The sequence below is a fragment of the Salvelinus namaycush genome, unplaced genomic scaffold (genome assembly GCF_016432855.1).
Source record: "Salvelinus namaycush isolate Seneca unplaced genomic scaffold, SaNama_1.0 Scaffold1547, whole genome shotgun sequence".
Classification (NCBI taxonomy): Eukaryota; Metazoa; Chordata; class Actinopteri; order Salmoniformes; family Salmonidae; genus Salvelinus; species Salvelinus namaycush.
The window spans coordinates 1-20,000 of NW_024058283.1; the positions used below are offsets into that span (position 1 = coordinate 1).

Here is a 20,000-nt window from a genome sequence, read left to right on the forward strand (position 1 = left end):
AAATGGCCCCTGTGTAGTATACAGCATTTGACCTAGCCTATTTCATGACTATATAGGGAATAGAGTGCCATTTGAGATACAGTCCTTCTTTATCTGAGACATGACGATTTGCCAGTTGTATTTGGTCTGGTTCGCCCAATGTCTGATTCATCAAGAGATTTCCATGACAACTGTCTCTGACCCCTGACCTGTGACCTTCAGGGCGGGAAGGGAACCCCGGGACCCAAAGGAGATGACGGAGAGCCTGGAAACCCCGGCCTGGACGTGAGTCACACCATCTGTATCTGTCTCTCCCTCCCCAGTCTATCCCTCCCTTTTCTCTCCCTCCCCAGTCTCTCCCTCCTTCTTCTCTCCCTCCCCAGTCTCTCCCTCCCCAGTCTCTCCCTCCTTCTTCTCCCGCTCCTTCTTCTCTCCCTCCTTCTTCTCCCGCTCTTTCTTCTCCCGCTCCTCCTCCTCTCCCTCCTTCTCCCGCTCCTTCTTCTCTCCCTCTATCTTTCAGTCTTGCAGCTGGTAACGCTTTATGTTCTGGACGCTGTGTGTGTGTGTGTGTGTGTGTGTGTGTGTGTGTGTGTGTGTGTGTGTGTGTGTGTGTGTGTGTCTTGTGTGTGGTGTGTGGTGTGTCTGTGTCTGTGTCTGTGTCTGTGTCTGTGTGTGTGTGTGTGCGTGTGTGTGTGTGTGTGTGTGTGAGTGTTAGAAGCTGTGAGCTGCTGCAGCTGTGTATGTGTCATTGTCATGGATACCAGGAAATGAGGGGAGAGTATGTGGGCAGCTCATTTCTCTAGTTGAACCCCAGCGATGTGTTATAGTCCCAGTGATGTGTGTTATAGTCCCAGTGATGTGTTATAGTCCCAGTGATGTGTTATAGTCTCAGTGATGTGTTTATAGTCTCAGTATGTGGTGTTATAGTCCCCCAGTGTATTGTGTTATAGTCCAGTGATGTGTGTATTATGTCCCAGTGAGTGTTATAGCTCAGTGATTGTTTAGCGTGATGTGTGATAGATCCGCTAGTGATGTGTTATAGTACAGTGATGTTTTATAGTCCAGTGAGGTGTTGTAGTAGTCCAGTGTTATCGGATGGGTGTTATAGTCCCAGTGATGTGTTTATAGTCCCAGTGATGTGTTTATAGTCTCAGTGATGTGTTATAGTCCCATATGTGTTTATTAGGCTTCAGTGATGTTTATAGTCCCAGTGCATGTGTTTGTAGTCTCAGATATGTCAGTATGTGTTATAGTCCTCAGTGATGTGTTATATCCCCGGATGTTGTTATAGTCCCAGTGATGTGTTATAGTCTCAGTGATGTGTTATAGTCCCAGTGATGTGTTATAGTCCCAGTGATGTGTGTTATAGTCCCAGTGATGTGTGTTATAGTCCCAGTGATGTGTTATAGTCCCAGTGATGTGTGTTATAGTCCCAGTGATGTGTTATAGTCCCAGTGATGTGTGGTATATGTCCCAGTGAGTGTTTATAGTCCACAGTGATTGGTGGGTGTTATAGTCCCATTGATGGGTTAGTCGGAGTGTTACCAGAGTCCGTGATGTGTTATAGTCCCAGTGATGTGTTTATCGTACCACAGTGATTTGTTATGAGTCCCAGTGGATGTGTTATAGTCCGTGATGTGTTTATATCCGTGATGTTATAGTCCCAGTGATGTGTTATAGTCCCAGTGATGTGTGTTATAGTCCCAGTGATGTGTGTTATAGTCCCAGTGATGTGTTATAGTCCCAGTGATGTGTGTTATAGTCCCAGTGATGTGTGTTATAGTCCCAGTGATGTGTTATAGTCCCAGTGATGGTTATATAGTCCCAGTGATGTGTGTTATAGTCCCAGTGATTGTGTTAAGTCCCAGTGATGTATGTCCCAGTGATGTGTCCCACATGATGTGTATCCATGATGTTATAGTCCCAGTGATGTGTTATAGTCCCAGTGATGTGTTATAGTCCCAGTGATGTGTTATAGTCTCAGTGATGTGTTATAGTCCCAGTGATGTGTTATAGTCCCAGTGATGTGTTATAGTCCCAGTGATGTGTTATAGTGCCAGTGATGTGTGTTATAGTCCCAGTGATGTGTGTTATAGTCCGTGACGTGTTATAGTCCCATAGTCCCAGTGATGTGTTATAGTCTCAGCGATGTGTTATAGTCCCAGTGATGTGTGTTATAGTCCCAGTGATGTGTTATAGTCCCAGTGATGTGTGTTATAGTCCCAGTGATGTGTTATAGTCCCAGTGATGTGTTATAGTCCCAGTGATGTGTTATAGTCTCGTAGTGATTAGTTCCATGTTTATAAGTCCCAGTGATGTGTTATAGTCCCAGTGATGTGTGTTATAGTCCCAGTGATGTGTGTTATAGTCCCAGTGATGTGTGTTATAGTCCCAGTGATGTGTGTTATAGTCCCAGTGATGTTGTGTTTATAGTCCCCGTGAGGTTATAGTCCTAGCCATGATGTGTTATAGTCCAGTGATGTGTTATAGTCCCAGGTGATGTGTTATAGTTCCGCAGTGATGTGTTTTATAGGTCCAGTGATGTGGTATTTAGTAGTCCATGATAGTGTGTATAGTTCAGTGATGTGTTATAGTCCAGTGATGTGTTATAGTCTCAGTGATTGTGTATATAGTCTCGATTGATTGGTTATAGGCCATGTGTGTGTTATAGTCAACAGTGATGTGTGTATAGTCCCCAGTGACGTGTTATAGTCCCCATATTCACCAGTGATGTTGTACGTCCCACGTGATGTGTTATACGTCTCAGTGATTGTTATATCAGCCAGTGATGTGTTATAGTCCCAGTGATGTGTTATAGTCCCAGTGATGTGTTATAGTCCCAGTGATGTGTGTTATAGTCCCAGTGATGTGTTATATTCCCTCAGCCCTCACTTCAGCCCCATCCCTCAGCCCCATCCCTCAGCACTCCCCTCAGCCCTCCCATCAGCCCAATCCCTCAGCCCTCCCCTAGTCCCTCCCCTCAGCCCCGTGCAGCCCATCCATCAGCCCAACCCTCAGCAGCCATCCCTCAAGCCCTCCCCTCAGCCCTCACCCTCAGCCCCCGTCCCTCAGCCCCCATCCTCGAGCCCACCATCCCTCAGCCCTCCCTCAGCACCCCCCTCAGCCCCATCCCTCAGCACCTCCCCTCCAGACCTCCCTCAGCCCATCCCTCAGCCCCAATCCTCACCCCTCCCTTCAGCCCCTCCCTCAGCCCCTCCCTCGCCCTCATCCCCAATCCCTCACCCAATCCCGTCAGCCCATCCCTCAGCCCATCCCGCCTCATCCCTCACCTCCCCTCAGCCCTCCCCTCAGCCCCATCCTCACCCTCCCCTCAAGCCCTCCCCTCAGCCCTCCCCTCAGTCCCTCCCATCAGACGCCCATTAACCTCAGCCCTCCCCTCAGCCCCTCTCCTCTGCCCCTTCCTCAGCCCCATACCTCAGCCCCATACCTCAGTGCCCTCCCCTCAGCTCTCCCTCAGCCCTCTGCTCAGCCCCATACCTCAGCCCATTACCTCAGGCACTCCCTCAGCCCCCATCCGCTCCTCAGCCCTCCCATCAGCCCGATCCCTCAGCCCCTCACCCTCAGCCCTTACCACCCTCAGCCCTCCACCCTTAGCCCATACCTCAGCCCTCCCCCTCAGCCCCTACCCACCCCCCCTCAGACCCTCCCACTTCCTCAGCTCTCCCCCTCAGCCCCATTCCTCGCTCTCCCCTCAGCCCAATAACCTCAGCCACTCCCCTCAGCCCTTCCCTCACCCCATCCCTCAGCCTCCCCTCAGCCCCACCCCTCAGGCCCCATCCACTCAGCCTCATCACTCAAGCACCCAATCCTCACCCTCTGCTCAGCCCCATCTCTCAGCCCTCCCCTCAGCCCTAGCCCTCAGCCCCCATCCCTATCAGCTCATCCCTCACCCAACTCAAGTCCTCAGCCCTCCCCTCACTCCCCCCCTGAGCCCTCCCCTCAGCCCCATCCCGCACCCCCTCGCCCTCAGCCCTAGCACTCAGTCCTCCCCCTCGAGCCCCTACCCTCTCAGCCCACTCCCTCAACAGCCTCCCCTCAGCCCTAGCTCTTTGCCCAGCCCCCAGTGCCCATACCACTAAAATAACTAAAAGCCTTATAAACCTGGCCTGTAGCTTTTTAAGACCAGAAGAGAAGAACAGGGTAATGACCTAGCTTAAATAACAAGGTTAGGATAGCCATCTTAAATAATGTTTATAATTGTCTCTGTCAAACTGTCACTGGAGGAAAGATTTATGGTAGAGATACAATCAACGAGAACAGTGTGTGTGTGTGTGTGTGTGTGTGTGTGTGTGTGGGGGTGTGTGTGTGTGTGTGTGTGTGGTGTGTTGTTGTGTGTGTGTGTGTGTGTGTGTGTGTGTGTGTGTGGTGTTGTGTGTGTGATATATGACTAGCCCATGTCTGTTCCATAGACATCAGAGGCAGACACGGAGAGCTTCAGGTCAGAGTTTCAGAGGGCTGGAAGGTTGTTACAAGAGAAGGTGATTGTTAGAGGGGATAGGGCGAGGTTCTTATCTCAGAGAGAGGAGAGACAAAGAGACAGGGTTAACAAGCTAAGGGTTAGAGGGAGAGGATCAGGACTGGAGGGTTAGAGGGAGAGGATCAGGGTTGGAGGGTTAGAGGGAGAGGATCAGGGCTGGAGGGTCAGAGGGAGAGGGTCAGGGCTGGAGGGTCAGAGGGAGAGGAATCAGCTGGGGGATAGAAATAAATACAGGAATAGGCAAAAATGGAGGTAAATAAAGAAGAGGACAGAGGAAAAATGAGTAAGAAGATAGGATGAGAGGGATCTTTTGAAATTTAGGCTGTAGTTTTTTTAGGAGGATTTTTTTTTGTTTTTTTTTTTTTTTTTTTTTTTTCTTTTTTTTTAAATTTTTTGAGGGTAGATTAAGTTTTTTTTTTTAATTTTTTTTTTTTTATCTTTTTTTTTTTTTTTTAGCTGTTGAGGTGAGGGGAAGACAAGACACAGGGGAAAGGGAGAAGGGATGAGGAAGGGTGAGAAAGGGTAGAGAAGATCATGAAAACTGGAAGGCAAAGGGAAAAGATCAATGACGAGGAGAAAAGAAGCGATAAAGAGAGATAGAAAAAAGGTTAAGAAATGAGGCAAAAAAAACAAAAAGAGATATATTAATAGAAAGAAAACAAAAGGAAAAGCTAAAGAGTAGAATAGTGAGAACAAAGAAGGAGGGTAGAGTGAGAGGATTTCAGGGCTGGAGGGTTTTAAGGGAGAGGATCAGGGCTGGGGCAGGGATATCAGGAGGTAGAGGAGGGATCAGGGCTGGAGGGTTAGAGGGAGAGGATCAGGGCTGGAGGGTTAGAGGGAGAGGATCAGGGCTGGAGGGTTAGAGGGAGAGGATCAGGGCTGGAGGGTTAGAGGGTTAGAGAGAGAGGATCAGGGCTGGAGGGTTAGAGGGAGAGGATCAGGGCTGGAGGGATTAGAGGAGAGGTCAGGTGGGAGGGCAGAGGAAGGTCAGGGGCTGGAGGGTCAGAGGTAAAGGATCAGTGCTGGAGGGTTAGAGGGATGAGGATCAGGGTTGAGGGTTTTAGAGGGAGAGGATCAGTGGCTGGAGGTGTTTAGAAGGGAGAGGATCAGGGAAGTTAAGGGAGAGGATCAGGGGGTGTTAGGGAGGATCTGATAGAGATAGGCTGGAGGGTTAGAGGGAGAGGATCAGGGCTGGAGGGTTAGAGGGAAGGATCAGGGCTGGACGGGTCAGCAGGGAGAGGATCAGGTGCTGGAGGGTCTAGAGGGAGAGGATCGAGGCTGAGGGTTCCAGAGAGAGGAATCAGGGTTGGAGGGTCAGGAGGCGCTGGAGGGAGAAGAGATCAGGGCTGGAGGGTTAGAGGTGAAGAGGATCAGGGGAAGGTTAGAGGGAGAGGATCAGGGCTGGAGGGTTAGAGGGAGAGGATCAGGGCTGGAGGGTTAGAGGGAGAGGATCAGGGCTGGAGGGTTAGAGGGAGAGGATCAGGGCTGGAGGGTCAGAGGGAGAGGATCAGGGCTGGAGGGTTAGAGGGAGAGGATCAGGGCTGGAGGGTTAGAGGGAGAGGATCAGGGCTGGAGGGTTAGAGGGGAGAGGTGAGGTCAGTGGCTGTGAGGTCAGTGGTGAGGACACGGGGGTGGGAAAGATCAGTGGAAGGGGAGGAGAGACATCTGTAGAGGAGAGGACAGGTGTTGGAAGGATAGCTGAGGGTTAGAGGGAGAGCAGGGCGGATCAGAGTGGCTGGAGGGTGTAGTGAGGCGAGGGAGGAGGTGGATGCGAGGTGGATCGTGAGGGTTAGAGGGAGAGGATCAGCGGGTAAAGGAGAGGTATGGCTGAGGGTTAGAGGGAGAGGAATGGCGGTTGAGGGAGTAGCGCTGGAGGGTTAGAGGGAGAGACAGGGCGAGGTAAGGAGAGGTCAGGTGGAGGTGAGGCTCAGTAGGCAGTAACCGGTAGTCTGTAGACAGTATGCAGTAGACAGTAACACAGTCCCATTCAGAGGCAGTAGACAGTAGTCACTAGTCAGGCAGTCGTCAGAAGACAATAGTCAGTAGACAGTAGACAGGCTGTAGTCAGTAGTCAGTAAACAGTAGCCAGTAGACAGTAGACAGGCTGTAGTCAGTAGACAGTAGACAGGCTGTAGTCAGTAGACAGTAGACAGGCTGTAGTCAGTAGTCAGTAGACAGGCTGTAGTCAGTAGTCAGTAAACAGTAGCCAGTAGACAGTAGACAGGCTGTAGTCAGTAGACAGTAGTCACTAGTCAGGCAGTAGTCAGTAGACAGTAGTCAGGCAGTAGTCAGTAAACAGTAGACAGTAGAGTCAAACCAGGTGGAGTGAACTTTGACCCCAGAGATAAGGATAAAGGTTACTCATCAGTTGTCTGTCTCACTTTCTCTCACGACACTTTGTCAAAGTTTCACTACCTGTCGTGTGTGTTACTAACTCTACCTGTCTCTCCTCTGCAGAACGACTCCCCAGGACTCCCAGGGAACAAAGGAGCCAAAGGTCACCGAGGACCTGAAGGAAACCCGGTAAGACAGAGAGATCAATTAGATTTATTTTATAAAGCCCTTTTTACATCAGCAGTTGTCACAAAGTGCTGTACAGATACCCAGCCTTGAACCCCAAAGAGCAAGCAATGCAGCGGCAGAAGCACATTCACTAGGAGAAACTGTCTAGATGGAAGGAACCTAGACAGGGACCTAGACAGGAACCAGGCTCTTAGGGCTGGCCCTTCCTCCCATCCTCTTCTATAGATGGATGGATGGAGAGAGGCAGACAGACAGCGAGACAGCAAGACAGAGAGACAGAGAGAGAGAGGGACAGAGAGACAGAGAGACAGAGAGAGAGACAGACAGAGAGAGAGAGGGACAGAGAGACAGAGAGAGAGACAGAAAGAGAGAGAGAGGGACAGACAGACAGACAGACAGAGAGGGACAGAGGGACAGACAGACAGCGAGACAGCGAGACAGAGAGACAGAGAGACAGCAAGACAGAGAGACAGAGAGAGAGAGGGACAGAGAGACAGAGAGCGAGAGAGACAGACAGAGGGACAGAGAGACAGAGAGAGAGAGAGAGAGAGAGAGAGAGAGAGACAGAGACAGAAAGACAGAGAGAAGAGGAGGAGGAGAGGAGAGAGAGAGAAGCAGACAGGACAGACAGGACAGACTGACAGAAGAACAGAGAGGAAGTAGGGCAGACGAACAGGAGACAGCGAGGACAGAGAGACAGAGAGACAGCAGAAAGAGAGACAGAGGGAGAGGGACAGAGAGACAGAGAGCCGAGAGAGAGACAGACAGATGATAGGGACAGGAGACGAGAGACAGAGAAGGCCAAGAGAGAGAGAGAAGAGACAGAAAGACAGAGAGAGACAGAAAGACAGAGACGAGAGAGAGAGAGAGAGAGAGACAGGACATACACTACGGACAGAGAGGGACAGAGGGACACCGACAGACAGACAGGACAGAGAGAGACAGAGAGAGAACAGGATAGACAGAGAGAACAAGAGAGAGACGAGCGAGAACGAGAACAGAGAGAGAGAGAGAGATGAGAGAAGGAGATGAGAGAGAGAGAGGAGAGACAGAAGAGAAGAGAGAGACAGAAAGAGAGAGAGAACGAGAGAGATGAGAGGAGAGAGATTGGAGCGGACCAGAGAGACAGAGAGAGACAGAGAGAGACAGAGAGAGACAGAGAGAGAGAGAGAGAGAGAGAGAGACAGAGAGATGCACTCACTGTAGCACTTGGAGATTTTTTTCTTTGTTATAAATTAAACGTATTATTATTCAAAGAGAGACGGAGAGATGGTCTGAGAGAGAGAGAGGGGTTGCAGTCTCTCCCCCTCCTCTGTTTTTCCCTGGCTAGTGGCTAGGCTGCATATTTCTAGGGTAAACAGTTTGAGTTATGTGTTTGTGGGAAGAATGCTCAACTCAGCCTACAATTAACTGCCGTGTGGGTGCTTGTGTGTGTGGTTGTATCCTCTTCGTCAAGAAAAAATGCTCGTAAAATGAATTTTCTCTGCTTGAAACAAACAGATGGGAGTGAGGGCGATGGAAGGAGGAAAAGAGACGTAGAACTATTGAAAGACGTTGATGTTAAAGCAGAGAGACAGTTGAATTCCATGTTTTCTAAAACGTTTTCATCTGTCGTTCTGCCCGTTGGAAGCTGTGCTGTCCACAGAACCTCTGTTGTGTTATTACAGTAGGGCTACTACACTAACTAGCCCCATTCATCTATTACAGTAGGGCTCCTACACTAACTAGCCCCATTCATCTATTACAGTAGGGCTACTACACTAACTAGCCCCATTCATCTATTACAGTAGGGCTCCTACACTAACTTAGCCCCATTCATCATTACAGTAGGGCTACTACATCGCCCAATTCATCTATTACCAGTAGGGCCTCCTCTACTAGCCCCACATTCATCATTACGTAGGGTACTACTCTAACTAGCCCCATTCTCTCTGACAGTAGGGCTACTACCACTAACTAGCCCCATTAATCTATTACAGTAGGGCTCCTAACTAATAGACCACTTATCTATTACAGTAGGGCTAAGCACACTAGCCCATCATTCTATTACAGTAGGGCTACTCTAACTAAGCCCCCATTCATCTATTACAGTAGGGCTACTACACTAACTAGCCCCCACTTATCTATTACAGTAGGGCTTATACTCTAACTAGCCCCATTCATCTATTACATGTAGGGCTACTACACTAACTAGCCCCATTCATCTATTACAGTGGGCTACTACTCTAACTTAGCCCCAATTTCAATCTATTACAGTAGGGCTACTACACTAACTAGCCCCATTCATCTATTACAGTAGGGCTACTACACTAACTAGCCCCTTTCATCTATTATAGTAGGGCTCCTCTACTAGCCCCATTCATCTATTACAGTAGGGCTCCTCTACTAGCCCCATTCATCTATTACAGTAGGGCTCCTACACTAACTAGCCCCATTCATCTATTACAGTAGGGCTCCTACACTAACTAGCCCCATTCATCTATTAATAGGGCTACTCTACTAGCCCCATTCCATCTATTACAGTAGGGCTTCTTCTACTTTAGTCCCCATTTCATCTATTACAGTAGGGCTACTACACTAACTAGCCCATTCATCTATACAGTAGGGCTACTACTTCGAGCCCCATTCATCTATTCATTAGTGCTACCTCTACTAGCCCCATTCATCTATTACAGTAGGCTCCTACAACTAACTAGCCCCATTCATCTATTACATAGCGGCTCCTACACTAACTACCCCATTCATTATTCAGTAGGGCTACTACTCTACTAGCCCCCATTCATCAAGTACAGATGGGCTACACACTCACTAGCCCCATTCATCTTTTACAGTAGGGCTACTACCTAACTAGTCCATTCATCTATTACAGTAGGGCCCTACACTAACTAGCCCCATTCCATCTATTACAGTATGGCTACTACACTAACTACTCCCCATGATCTTATTACAGTAGGGCTCTCTACTAGCCCCAGTCAATCTATTACGTAGGTGCTCCTCACTAGCCCCATTCATCTATCCCGTAGGCTATACACTACTACCCATTCATCTATTACAGTAGGGCTTACTACACAACTAACCCCTTCATCTATACAGTAGGGCTCCTCCTACTAGCCCCATTCATCATTACAGGTAGGGTACTACATAACTAGCCCCATTCACATTTACAGTAGGCTACTACACTAACTAGCCCACATTCATCTATTACAGTAGGGCTACTACACTAACAGCCCATCATCTATTACAGTAGGGCTACTACCCTACTAGCCCATTCACATATTACAGCAGGGCTGACTACACTAACTACACCCATTCCCATCTATTACAGTAGGTGCTATAACTACTATCCCATTCATCTAGTACCCGTAGGGCTATACTCTAGCCCCATCATCTATTACAGTAGGGCTCTTCTTACTAGCCCCATTCATCTATTACAGGTAGGGCTCCTACTACTAGCCCCATCAATCTATTACGTAGGCTACTACACTAAAAGCCCCATTCAATCTATTACATGTAGGCTTCCTACACTAACTAGCCTTCTCACGAGGCTCCCTGTCCATCAGATTACAGTAGGGCTCCTACCCCTCACTAGTCCCATTCTCATCACTTACAGTAGGGCTCCCTCTACTACCCCATTCCATCTATTACAGTAGGGCTCCAACTACTAGCCCCATTACTCTATTACAGTTAGGGCTACTACACTAACTAGCCCCATCATCTCTATACAGTAAGGGTACTACACTAACTAGCCCCATCATTCTATTACAGTAGGGTCTAACTAATAGCCCACTTCATCTATTACAGTAGGGTCCTCTCTGCCCATCATCTAAGTAGTCTACTAGCCCAATTCATCTATTACAGTAAGCTTTACTACTCTTCTAAGCCCCATCACAACAGCTCCCTACTCCATCATATTACAGTAGGGCTAACTACTCTAGCCAATCATCCTTACATTACCAACTCTCCCATTCTATACAGCTCTAGGGCTTCCTACACTAAACAGCCCCATTCATCTATACAGTAGGGCTCCTCTACTAGCCCCATCACCTATTACAGTAGGGCCTCCTACAAACTAACGGCCCCATTCATCTATTTACAGGTAGGGCTACTACACTGAACTACCCCATTCTCTATTACAGTAGGGCTACTACATAACTACCCCATTCATCTAATTACAAGTAGGGCTACTCACTAAATAGCCCCATTCATTATCTAACAGTAGGGCTACTACACTAACTAGCCCCATTCATCTTATTACAGTAGGGCTACATACACTAACTAGCCCCATTCATCTCTATACAGTAGGGGCCTCCTCTACTAGTTCCCATTTCATCTATTACAGTAGGGCTACTACACAACTAGCCCCATTCAATCTATTACAGTAGGCTCCTACACACTGAGCCCCATTCATCTTATTTAAACCAGTAGAGGCACCATCTACTAGTACCATTCATCTATTACAGTAGTGGCTCCTACACTAACTAGCCCATTTCATACTATTACAGTAGGGCTCCTACATAACTAGCCCACATCACTATTACAGTAGGGCTTTCTAACTACCCCATCTTATTAAATGGTCTAAAGCCCATTGCATCTATTACGTAGGCTCCTCTACCAGCCCATTCACTATTACAGTAGGGCTCCTCTACCAGCCCCATCTCATTGCTAGTCCTGACATCCTATTCAGGTAGGGCTCCTACACTAACATCCCCATTCTCTATTACAGTATGAGGCTCCTCCACTAGCCCAATTCATCTATTACAGTAGGGCTCCTTACCTACTAGCCCCATTCATGTATTACGAGTACGGTGTCTACTACACTAACTTAGCCCCATTCATTACATTAAGTAGGGCTCCTCTACTAGCCCCATTCATCTATTACAGTAGGGCTCCTACACTAACTATCCCCATTCATCTATTACAGTAGGGCTCCTACACTAACTAGCCCCATTCATCTATTACAGTAGGGCTACTACACTAACTAGCCCCATTCATCTATTACAGGGGCTACTGAACTAACTAGCCCCATTCATCTATTACTAGGGATACTACTTAGCCCATTTCATCTATTACATTAGGGCTCCCTACTAGCCCCATTCATCTATTACAGTAGGGCTACTACCACTAAGCCCCATTCATCTATTACAGTAGGGCTCCTTCTATGCCCCATTCATCTATTACAGTAGGCTCCTCTACTAGCCCCATTCATCTATTACAGTAGGCTACTACACTACTGCCCCATTCATCATTACAGTAGGGTCTTACTAACCCCATTCATCTATTACAGTAGGGCTCCTACACTAACTAGCCCCATTCATCTATTACAGTAGGGCTACTACACTAACTAGCCCCATTCATCTATTACAGTAGGCTACTACACTAATAGCCCATCCATACTATTACAGTAGGGCTACTACACTAACTAGCCCCATTCATCTATTACAGTAGGGCTCCTCTACTAGCCCCATTCATCTATTACAGTAGGGCTACTACACTAACTAGCCCCATTCATCTATTACAGTAGGGCTACTACACTAACTAGCCCCATTCATCTATTACAGTAGGGCTCCTCTACTAGCCCCATTCATCTATTACAGTAGGGCTCCTCTACTAGCCCCATTCATCTATTACAGTAGGGCTCTTCTACTAGCCCCATTCATCTATTACAGTAGGGTTACTACACTAACTAGCCCCATTCATCTATTACAGTAGGGCTACTACACTAACTAGCCCCATTCATCTAGTACAGTAGGGCTACTACACTAACTAGCCCCATTCATCTATTACAGTAGGGCTACTACTCTAGCCCCATTCATCTATTACAGTAGGGCTACTACTCTAGGCCCCATTCATCTATTACAGTAGGGCTACTACTCAAGCCCCATTCACTATTACAGTAGGGCTACTACTCTAGCCCCATTCATCTATTACAGTAGGGCTACTACAAACCTTACAAAAAAGTACGGGACTACCTAGCCCCATTCTCTATTACAGATAGGGTCTACTATAGCCCCTTCATCTAAAGTAGGGCTATACCTATCCCCATCATCTATCTACAGTAGGGCTACTACACTAACTAGCCCCATTCATCTATTACAGTAGAGCTACTACCACTAACTAGCCCCATTCATCTATTCAGTCGGGCTACTACTCTAACTAGCCCCATCATCTATTACAGTAGGCTACACTCTAGCCCATTCATCTAGTTCAGTAGGCTACTACACTAACTAGCCCCATTCATCTATTACAGTAGGGCTACACCTAAACTAGCCCCAGTAATCTTTACAGTAGGGTCCTCTACTAGTCCCATTCATCTATTACAGTAGGGCTACTACACTACTAGCCCCATTCATCTATTACAGTAGAGCTACTACTCTAGCCCCATTCATCTATACAGTAGGGCACTACTCTAGCCCCATTCATCTATTACAGTAGGGCTACTACTCTAGCCCCATTCTAATTACAGTAGGGCTACTACACTAACTAGCCCCATTCATCTATTACAGTAGGGCTACTACACTAACTAGCCCCATTCATCTATTACAGTAGGGCTACTACACTAACTAGCCCCATTCATCTATTACAGTAGGGCTACTACTCTAGCCCCATTCATCTATTACAGTAGGGCTACTACTCTAGCCCCATTCATCTATTACAGTAGGGCTACTACTCTAGCCCCATTCATCTATTACAGTAGGGCTACTACTCTAGCCCCATTCATCTATTACAGTAGGGCTACTACTCTAGCCCCATTCATCTATTAAGGAGGGCTACTACTCTAGCCCCATTCTCTATCAGTAGGGCTACTACTCTAACTAGCCCCATTCATCTATTACAGTAGGGCTACTACACAATAGCACAATTCATCTATTACAGTAGGGCTCCTACACTAACTAGCCCCATCATCTATTACAGTAGGCTACTACTCTAGCCCCATTCATCTATTACAGTAGGCTCTTCTACTAAACCCCATCATCTATTACAGTAGGGTCTCTACTAGCCCATTCATCTATTACAGTAGGCTCCTCTACTAGCCATTCATCTATTACAGTAGTGGCTCTCTACTAACCCCATTCATACTATTACAGTAGGGCTCCCACTAATAGCCACCATTCATCTATTACAGTAGGGCTCCTCACTAACTAGCCCCAATTCATCTATTACAGTAGGGCTACTACACTAACTAGCCCCATTCATCAATTACAGTAGGCTAACTCTCGCCCCATTCATCTATTACAGTAGGGCTACTACTCTAGCCCCATTCATCTATTACAGTAGGGCTACTACTAACTAGCCCCATTCATCTATTACAGTAGGGCTCTACATACTAGCCCCATTCATTATACACAGTAGGGCTCCTCTACTAGCCCCATGCATCTATTACAGTAGGGCTCCTCTACTAGCCCCATTCATCTATTACAGTAGGCTCTCTACTAGCCCCATTCATCTATACAGTAGGGCTTCACTAACCCCATTCATCTATTTACAGTAGCTATACACTAACTAGCCCCATTCATCTATTACAGTAGGCGTCTACTACTCTAGCCCACATTCATCTATTTACAGTAGGGCTTACTCTAGCACCCCATTCATCTATTACAGTAGGGCTACTACACTAACTAGCCCCATTCATCTATTACAGTAGGGCTACTACTCTAGCCCCATTCATCTATTACAGTAGGGCTACTACTCTAGCCCCATTCATCTATTACAGTAGGGCTACTACACTAACTAGCCCCATTCATCTATTACAGTAGGGCTACTACTCTAGCCCCATTCATCTATTACAGTAGGGCTACTACTCAACTAGCCCCATTCATCTATTTACCGTAGGGCTAACTCTCTACTAGCCCCATTCATCTATTACAGTAGGGCTACTACTCTAGCCCCATTCATCTATTACAGTAGGGCTCCTCTACTAGCCCCATTCATCTATTACAGTAGGGCTACTACTCTAGCCCCATTCATCTATTACAGTAGGGCTACTACTCTAGCCCCATTCATCTATTACAGTAGGGCTACTACTCTAGCCCCATTCATCTATTACAGTAGGGCTACTACTCTAACTAGCCCCATTCATCTATTACAGTAGGGCTATACTCTAGCCCCATCATCTATACAGTAGGCGCTACTCCTACTAACTAGCCCCATTCATCTTATTACAGTAGGGCTACTACTCTAGCCCCATTCATCTATTACAGTAGGGTTTCTACTAACCCCATTCATCTATTACAGTAGGGCTACTACACTAACTAGCCCCATTCATCTATTACAGTAGGGCTACTACACTAACTAGCCCCATTCATCTATTACAGTAGGGCTACTACACTAACTAGCCCCATTCATCTATTACAGTAGGGCTACTACACTAACTAGCCCCATTCATCTATTACAGTAGGGCTCCTCTACTAGCCCCATTCATCTATTACAGTAGGGCTACTACACTAACTAGCCCTTCCTATACAGTAGGGCTACTACTCTAGCCCCATTCATCTATTACAGTAGGGCTACTACTCTAGCCCCATTCATCTATTACAGTAGGGCTCTTCTACTAACCCCATTCATCTATTACAGTAGGGCTCCTCTACTAGCCCCATTCATCTATTACAGTAGGGCACCTTACTAGCCCCATTCATCTATTACAGTAGGGCTCTTCTACTAGCCCCATTCATCTATTACAGTAGGCCTACTTACTCTAACTAGCCCCATTCATCTATTACAGTAGAGTACTACTCTAACTGCCCCATTCATCTATTACAGTAGGGCTACTACACTAAACTAGACCCATTCATCTATTACAGTAGCGCTCCCTACTAGCCCCATTCATCTATTACAGTAGGGCTACTACTCTAGCCCCATCTCACTATTTACAGTAGGGCTACTACTCTAGCCCCATTCATCTATTACAGTAGGGCTCCTCTACTAGCCCCATTCATCTATTACAGTAGGGCTCCTCTACTAGCCCCATTCATCTATTACAGTAGGGCTCCTCTACTAGCCCCATTCATCTATTACAGTAGGGCTCCTACACTAACTAGCCCCATTCATCTATTACAGTAGGGCTACTACACTAGCCCCATTCATCTATTACAGTAGGGCTACTCTACTAGCCCCATTCATCTATTACAGTAGGGCTACTACTCTAGCCCCATTCATCTATTACAGTAGGGCTATCTACTCTTAGCCCCCATTCATCTACAGTAGGGCTACTACTCTAGCACCATTCATGCTATTACAGTAGGGCTACTACTCTAGCCCCATTCATCTATTAAGTAGGGCCTACTACTCTAGCCCCATTCTCTATTACAGTAAGGGACTAACTCTATGCCCCATTCTTTATTACAGTAGGGCTACTACTCTAGCCCCATTCTTCTATTACAGTAGGGCTCTACTCTAGCCCCCATTCTCTATTACAGTAGGGCTACTACTCTAGCCCATTCATCTATTACAGTAGAGCTACTACTCTAACTAGCCCCTCTCTATATAGTCTATTACCCATATTATACAGTAGGGACTACTGCTCTAGCCCCATTCATCTATTACAGGAGGGCTACTACTCTCTACTAGCCTCATCATCTATTACAGTAGAGGCTTACTAACTCTAGCCCCAATCACTCTATTACAGTAGGGCATACTACTCTAACAGCCACTTCATCGAATTACAGTAGGGCTACTCTACTAGTCCCCATTCATCTATTACAGTAGGGACTACTACTCAGACCCCATTCATCTATTACAGTAGGCGTCCTCTAGGCGCCCATATCTATTAAAGTAGGTACTTATGCCTCTCTTACAGAGTACACTAACTAGCCCCATTCAATCTATTACAGTAGGGCTACTACACTAACTAGCCCCATTCATCTATTACAGTAGGGCTCTTCTACTAACCCATTCATCTCATTACAGTAGGGCTACTACACTAACTGCCCCTTCATCTATTACAGTAGGGCTACTACACTAACTACCCCTTCATCTATTACAGTAGGGCTACTACATAACTGCCCCCATTCATCTATTACAGTAGGGCTCTACTTAGCCCCAGATCATCTATTACAGTAGGCTATACTCTAGCCCCCATTCATCTATTACAGTAGGGCTCACTCTACTAGCCCATTCATCTATACCAGTAGGGCCTCCTCCTACTAGCCCCATTCATCTAATTACAGTAGGGCTACTACACTAACTAGCCCCATTCATCTATTACAGTAAGGGCTCCTACACTAACTAGCCCCATCTGCTATTACCAGTAGGGGCTCCTCTACTAGCCCCATCATCTATTACAGTAGGGCTATACACAACTAGCCCATTCATCTATTACAGTATGGCTCCTCTACTAGGCCACATTCATCTCTTTAGTAGGGCTACGTACACTAACTAGCCCCCATCATCTATTACAGTAGGGCGTACTAACACTAAAACTAGCCCCATTCACTATTACAGTAGGGCTTCCTCCTACTAGCCCATTACATCTATTACAGTGGGGCTACTACCTACTACCCCATTCATCTATTACAGTAGCTACTTACTCTAGTCCCCATTCATCTATTACAGTAGGCCTACTAAACTAACTACCCCATTCATCTATCTCAGTAAGGGCTACTACACTAAATAGCCCATCCATTCATCTATACACGTAGGGGCTACTACCTAAATCTAGCCCCATTCATATATTACAGTAGGGCTACTACTCTAACTAGCCCCATTCATCTATTACAGTAGGGCTACTTACTCTAGCCCATTCATTCTATTACAGTAGGGCTACTACTCTAGCCCCATTCATCTATTACAGTTAGGGCACTACTCTAGCCACATTCTTATTACAGTAGGGTCTACTACTCTAGCCCCATTCATCATTTACAGTAGTCTGCTCTACTAGCCCCATTCATCTATTACCAGTATGCTACTACTCTAGCCCCATTCTCTATTACATAGGTAATACTCCTAGCCCCATTCATCTATTACAGTAGGGCTACTACTCTCTAGCCCCATGTCATCTATTACAGTAGGGCTACTACTCTAGGCCCCATTTATCTATTACAGTAGGCTAGCCTCTACTAGCCCATTCATCTATTCACAGTAGGGACTCCTCTACTATTCCCATTCATCCTATTACAGTAGGGCTATACTCTAGCCCCATTCATCATACATAGGGCTACTACACTAACTACCCATTCATCTATTACAGTAGGCTCTCTCTACTATCCCAATTCATTATTACAGTAGGGCTCTACTCTAGCCCATTCATCTATTACATTAGGGCTCCTACAACCTAGCCCCATTCACTATTACAGTAGGGCTCACTCTACTAGTCCCATTCATCTATACAGTAGGTGCTCCTCTACTAGTCCCATTCCATACTATACAGTCTTTAAGGGGCTCCTACACTAACTATCCCCATTCATCATACAGTAGGGCTACTACTTAGCCCATTCACTACTACAGTAGGGCTACCTCTCTAGTCCCTCATCTATTACAGTAGGGCTACTACACTACTAGCCCCATTCATCTATTTACAGTAGGGCTCCTAAACTAACAGCCCATTCATCTATTACAGTAGGTGCTAACTACACAACTAGCCCCATCCACTATTACAGTAGGGAACTACCACTTAACTCTAGACCCCATCTCTATTACCGTAGGGCTCCTAAACTAACTAGCCCCATTCATCTATTACAGTAGGACTACGCACTAACTACTCCCCATCATCTATTTACAGTAGGGCTCCTAAAATAACAGCCCCATTCATCTATTACAGTAGGGCTCTAAAAACTAACTAGCCCCCATTCATTATTACAGTAGAGGTACTAAACTAACTTAGCCCCATTCATCTATTACAAGTGGGCTACTACACTAACTAGCCCATTCATCTATTACAGTAGGCTTCCTTACTAGTCCCATTCATCTATTACAGTAGGGCTACGAACAAACTAGCCCATTATCTATTACGTAGGGCTCCTAAACTAACTAGCCCCATTCATCTAATACAGTAGAGGGCTACTACACATAACTAGTCCCATTCATGCTAGTTACAGTAGGGGCTACGACACTAACTAGCCCCATTCATTATCAGTAGGTACTACACTAACTAGCCCCCATTCATCTATTCACGTAGTGTACTACACTAACTAGCCCAATTCATCGATACAGTTAGGGCTCCTCTACTAGCTCCATTCACTATTACAGTATGGCTCCTCTACTAGCCCCTTCATACTAATACAGTAGGGTCCCTACACTAACTAGCCCCATTCACTATTACAGTAGGGCTATACATAATAGTCCATTCATAATTACGTAGGGCTACTACACTTAACTAGTCCCCATTCATCTATTGTAACAGTAGAGGCTACATCTAGCCCATTCATTCATTATTACAGTAGGAGCTCCTACTACTAGCCCCATCATTCATCTATTACAGTAGGGCCTCATAACACTTTAAAAACCTAGCCCCCTTCATCTATTTACAGTAGGCTCTCCTCTACCTGCATTCATATATTACAGTAGGGCTACTTAATAACTAGCCATTCATCTATTACAGTAGGGCTCTTCTACTAACCCATCATCTATACAGTAGGGCTACTACACTAACTAGCCCCAATTCACTATTACAGTAGGGCTACTACACTAAAAGCCCCATTCATCTATACCGTAGGGCTCCTCATACTAGACCCCATTAATCTATTAAAGTAGGGCTACTACACTAATAGCCCATTCATCTATTACAGTAGTAGGGCTCTCTACTAGCCCCATTCATCTATTTACAGTAGGGCTCCTACCACTTAAACTAGCCCCATTCATCTATTACAGTAGGGCTCCTACACTAACCTAGCCGCCATTTCATCTATGATCAGTAGGGCTACTACACTAACTAGCCCCATTCATCCTATTACAGTCGGGCTCCTACTGCCTTTCATCTACTAGGTCTCTAGCCCCATTCATCTATTACAGTAGGGCTCCTCCTACTAGCCCCATTCATCTATTACAGTAGGGCTCCTCCTACTAGCCC

General features: G+C 46.4%; 1 protein-coding gene across 1 annotated transcript in view; it reads left to right on the top strand.

The window, feature by feature from the left end:
* Nucleotides 1-189: 189 nt before the first annotated feature.
* The window catches only part of LOC120037022 (collagen alpha-1(VI) chain-like), a gene marked incomplete at its 5' end in the record, with an annotated part of 29,635 nt that continues 9,824 nt past the window's right edge, over nucleotides 190-20,000 (top strand). The window contains 2 exons of the mRNA XM_038983246.1: nucleotides 190-264; nucleotides 6,935-7,000. Of these exons, the coding sequence (XP_038839174.1) occupies nucleotides 190-264; nucleotides 6,935-7,000 (141 nt within the window). The remainder of the gene's footprint in view (nucleotides 265-6,934; nucleotides 7,001-20,000) is intronic.